The following is a 4,826-nucleotide window of genomic DNA, read 5'->3' as shown; positions in this document are numbered from 1 at the left end:
ACCATTTCAGCACTCTGTAGTATTGGAGACAAAACCAGGCTCTGTAAAGACACCCAAAAGCCAGAAGTAAGGATATCTGTATCAGTATTTTATTCTCTTTAAAGGAAGAAGCCAGGAGTTGATACTTCACTCCTAATGGCATAGTGCTATATTGGGGAGGAGGAAGTGCTGTTGGTGGGTAAATGTAGCAAACATTCCTTCCTGTTCTATGTGGCTCTTGGCATTTTGCTTACCTGAGGCATTGCATACAATTAACTCATTTATAGGTTTCACAGAAAGGCATCTTTTTTAGTACATGTTTGCTACATGTGTATGTCTGTGAAGAAATTATGGCCTGTGGGATTTTGTTATGCCATCTTACTAATGTAGTTTGAATAATTTCATAAGATTTACAAAGTATATTTATATGAATATACTAAGTGGGATAATTTGTAATTTTATTTCTTTCAGCTGTGTGTTCTCATTTCACCCAAGACCGTTGGCCAGTGCAGGGCATAGAAGATTCATTCCACAATCTTATACTGAGAAGATATGAGAAATGTGGACATGAGAATTTACAATTAAGAAAAGGCTGTGAAAGTTTGAATGACTGTAAGTTACAGAAAGGAGGTTATAATGAATTTAATGAATGCTTGTCAACTACCCAGAGCAAAATATTTCAGTGTAAAGCAAGCGTCAAAGTTGTTAGTAAATTTTCAAATTCAAACAAACGTAAGACAAGACATACTGGAGAGAAACAATTTAAATGTAAAGAATGTGGCAAATCTTTTCGTAAGTTTTCACACCTAACTCAACATAAGGTAATTCATGTTGGAGAGAAACCCTACACATGTGAAGAATGTGGCAAAGCCTTTAAATGGTCTTTAATATTTAATGAACATAAGAGAATTCATACTGGAGAGAAACCTTTTACTTGTGAAGAATGTGGCAGCATCTTTACCACATCCTCACACTTTGCTAAGCATAAAATAATTCATACTGGAGAGAAACCCTATAAATGTGAAGAATGTGGCAAAGCCTTTAATAGGTTCACAACCCTTACTAAACATAAGAGAGTTCATGCTGGAGAGAAACCCATCACATGTGAAGAATGTAGGAAAATCTTTACCTCATCTTCAAACTTTGCCAAACATAAGAGAATTCATACTGGAGAGAAACCCTACAAATGTGAAGAATGTGGCAAAGCCTTTAATAGGTCCACAACCCTTACTAAACACAAGAGAATTCATACTGGAGAGAAGCCCTACACATGTGAAGAATGTGGCAAATCCTTTAGACAGTCCTCAAAACTGAATGAACATAAGAAAGTTCATACTGGAGAGAAGCCCTACAAATGTGATGAATGTGGCAAAGCCTTTGGACGGTCCAGGGTCCTGAATGAACATAAAAAAATTCATACTGGAGAGAAACCCTACAAATGTGAAGAATGTGGCAAAGCCTTTAGACGGTCCACAGATCGGAGTCAACATAAGAAAATTCACAGCACAGCTAAACCCTACAAATGCAAGGAATGTGACAAAGCCTTTAAACAGTTCTCACTCCTGAGTCAACATAAGAAAATTCATACTGTAGATAAACCCTACAAATGTAAAGATTGTGACAAAGCTTTTAAACGGTTCTCACACCTGAATAAACATAAGAAAATTCATACCTGAGAGAAATCCTACAAATTTAAAGCATGTGACAAACCTTTGGATGGTCCACAAACCTGAATGAACATGAGAAAATTTATACTGGAGAGAAACCCTGGAAATGTGAAGAACATGGCAAAGTTCTTTACCTCATTCTCAAAACTTGCTAAACATAAGAGAATTCATACCAGAGAGAAACTGTACAAATGTGAAGAATGTGGCAAAGCCTGTGGATGGTCCACAAACCTGAGTGAGCAGAAGAAAATTATTACTGGAGATAAACCCTGCAAATGTAAAGAATGTAACAAAACCTTTAAATAGTCCTCACTGGTGAATAAACATAAGAAAAATCATGCTGGAGGGAAGCCCTACACATGTGACAGAATGTGGCAAAGCATTTAATTGGTCCTCAACACTTAATATAAGATAATTCATGCTGGAGATGAACTTCACATGTGAACAGTGTGAAAAAGCCTTTAAATGGTCCTCAATCCTTAATGAACATAAGCAAATTCATGCTGGAGCAAAATGCTTGACATGTGAAGAATGTGGCACAGTCTTTACCACATCCTCAAACTTTGTTAAACATCAGAGAATTTATACCAGAGTGAAATCCTACACATGTAAAGAATGTGGCAAAGCCTTTAATAGGTTCTCAACCTTTACTATACACAAGAGAATTCATTCCGGGGGAAAAATGCTATAATATATGTGAAGAATGTGGCAGAGCCTTCAGACCATCCCCAAACTTTTACGAAAATTCACGTTTGAGCATAGAAGATTCATTCCACAAACTTACCTTGAGAAGATATGAAAGATGAATATAAGAAAATTCATACTAGATATAAAACCATAGAAATGTAAATGATGTGGCAAAACCTTTAATCCATACTCCAGGCTTCTTAAACATACGATAACTCATATTGGAGGAAAGTCTTACAAATGTGAAAAATGTGGCAGTCTTTAAATCTTCCTCAGTCTTTTCTAATCATAAGATAATTCACACTGGAGAGAAAATGCAAACATGAAAAGTGTGACAAAGCTTGTAACCACACCTCAATCTATTCTAAATATAAGAGAAATGATACTGGTGAAAAGCCATAAAAATATGAAAAATGTGGCAAAGCCTTCAAATGCTTGTCATATCTTACTGTATATATATAATTCCTATTGAATAAATCCCCTGGAAATACAAAACATGTGGCAAAACTTTTACCAATGCTCATCTTTTTGCACGTGATAGCCTTTATACTCAAGAAAAGTTGTAGAAATATAAGAAATATAGAAAAGTCATATCTACTCACATTTTACTAACTAGCAAAGTTCGTACATAACAAAAACATTATAAATGTAATTTCTGTTGAAAGACCTTTCAGAAAATATAGGCCTTAAAAGTGAAGAAGAGTACTCTTAAGACAAACAATACAAACATAAAGAGGGTTGTACACATTTTGTAATAGGGGAAAACCCTGAAGGAGACTTTCTTCAACATCAGAAAATTTATATTGGAGAAAAATCCTACAAATGTAGTAAATGTGGAAAAACATTTGTTCAAAAACTGCAGCTTAAAAAACACCAGAGAGTTTCTACTAGAATATAATTTGTAGATGCAGTAAATGTGAAGAAACATTTAGTCTAAAATTAAGACTGTAAACATCAGAGGATTTACAGTAGAAAGAACTAAGGAACTAACACTTTGGACACTGCAGTAAATCAGAGTATTAAATATAAAAAATAATGCAAAGTTGAACCTGTTAGAGAATTTCTTTGTATACAAGTTGAAAAGAAGATTTTTGAAGAGATGCTACATTTAAAGTATATTTTTTCACTTGAAAAAAGTATAGATTTTTTGAAAAGCATATAATAGTTAATTCAACTCATTATTTCATACTATTTCAACATTCCTGTTTATATGAAAGCATGTGATGAATTGTTGCTGCATCAGAGATAAGAGAGATTCTCTTTCATTCAGTAGGCATTATTCATGAATTTTTACAAGAAAGAGTAAGAGCATAAATGAAAGATCCATGATGAAAATCTAAGCAGAGAGGCTTTTTTGTAGTTGACAATATTGAGTGATGCATGAGGTAGGTGTTCAGAGTAATATTCTTCTGCATTATAGTGAGAGAAAAACAATCTGTATTTCACTAGTAAATTGTTTTACCAATTATACATTTATGCAATAAAATACAGTACATTTTTAAATTATTTTAAGATTATGTGGGAACAATTTTTTAACTAAAGAAAATTGTTAACGTATTGAAATGTTGCTTGAAGGAAGTCTCATTATGCCACCAACTTAACACCTATCCCACCTTACTCAAGGGTGTAGGCAAAAGATGGTAACAACGGTAACATAGTTGAATGACATTTTTAGTATTCTGTTTTTCCAATGGCTTTAAATAGCAAATATATTGAAGAATATCTTTCCCATATGTTGCATTTTTACTCTTGTTATTTTCTAAAATTTTTGTGAGTACATAGTATGCATATTTATCTATGGCATATATGGGTTATTTTCTTATACAGGTATACAACATGTAATATACCAGAGTAAATGAGTTATTCATCACCTCAAGCATTCATCCTTTGTATTACACACAATCCAATTATACACTTTAATTATTTCTAACTGTACAATTCTGATTGTAGTATTAGAGTGTAATTATAATTCATTTATGCATCCTGAATACTTTTTAAAATGTTTTACATTTATCTTTGAACATGTGGCATCTTTTCCTGCAAACTTATACAAACATTAGTTCCCATTACATGAAGTTAAGTATATAAATGTGTTGCTCTAAAGATAAACCTTAGGTGTAAGAAAATTACGGAGCAATAAATTGTGTTTGTGTGAGTTTGTACCTATTTTCCAAAGAAAATAGCAATATTAGAACAAAGAAGATTATACTAATACCATGGATAATTTACTGGAAATCTAGAAGCCTGATTCATTCTGAAACCACGTTTAAATTTTCATCTTTTTATTTAATTAATTACTCTAAAATCTAATGGATTGTTGTTGAGACTCTCCCCATACAAATTCCCTGTTTTTATTTGGTGTTCATGCTAGAGCTCTAATTTCTTTGATTCTCTCTCTTTTTTTTTTTTACTTCATGAAGTATTTATTATGTGAGCTGGTCAGAAATTATAAGAATGATTTTTTTTTTTTTTTTTTTTTTTTTTTTTTTTTTT

The 4,826-nt window shown here is 32.7% G+C and overlaps 1 protein-coding gene across 1 annotated transcript; it reads left to right on the top strand.

The window, feature by feature from the left end:
• Positions 1 to 450: 450 nt before the first annotated feature.
• Positions 451 to 4,064, top strand: LOC108524018 (zinc finger protein 141-like; the record flags this gene model as incomplete). Its single annotated transcript, XM_017864806.1, has 1 exon — positions 451 to 4,064. A coding segment is annotated over one exon (1,205 nt), but the record flags the coding sequence as incomplete, so codon positions are not given.
• Positions 4,065 to 4,826: the final 762 nt, after the last annotated feature.

Source organism: Rhinopithecus bieti, unplaced genomic scaffold, assembly GCF_001698545.2.
Source record: "Rhinopithecus bieti isolate Rb0 unplaced genomic scaffold, ASM169854v2 scaffold_81544, whole genome shotgun sequence".
Classification (NCBI taxonomy): domain Eukaryota; kingdom Metazoa; phylum Chordata; class Mammalia; order Primates; family Cercopithecidae; genus Rhinopithecus; species Rhinopithecus bieti.
Note: the sequence above shows the minus strand (reverse complement) of the source record. Positions and strands in the feature narration are given on the sequence as shown.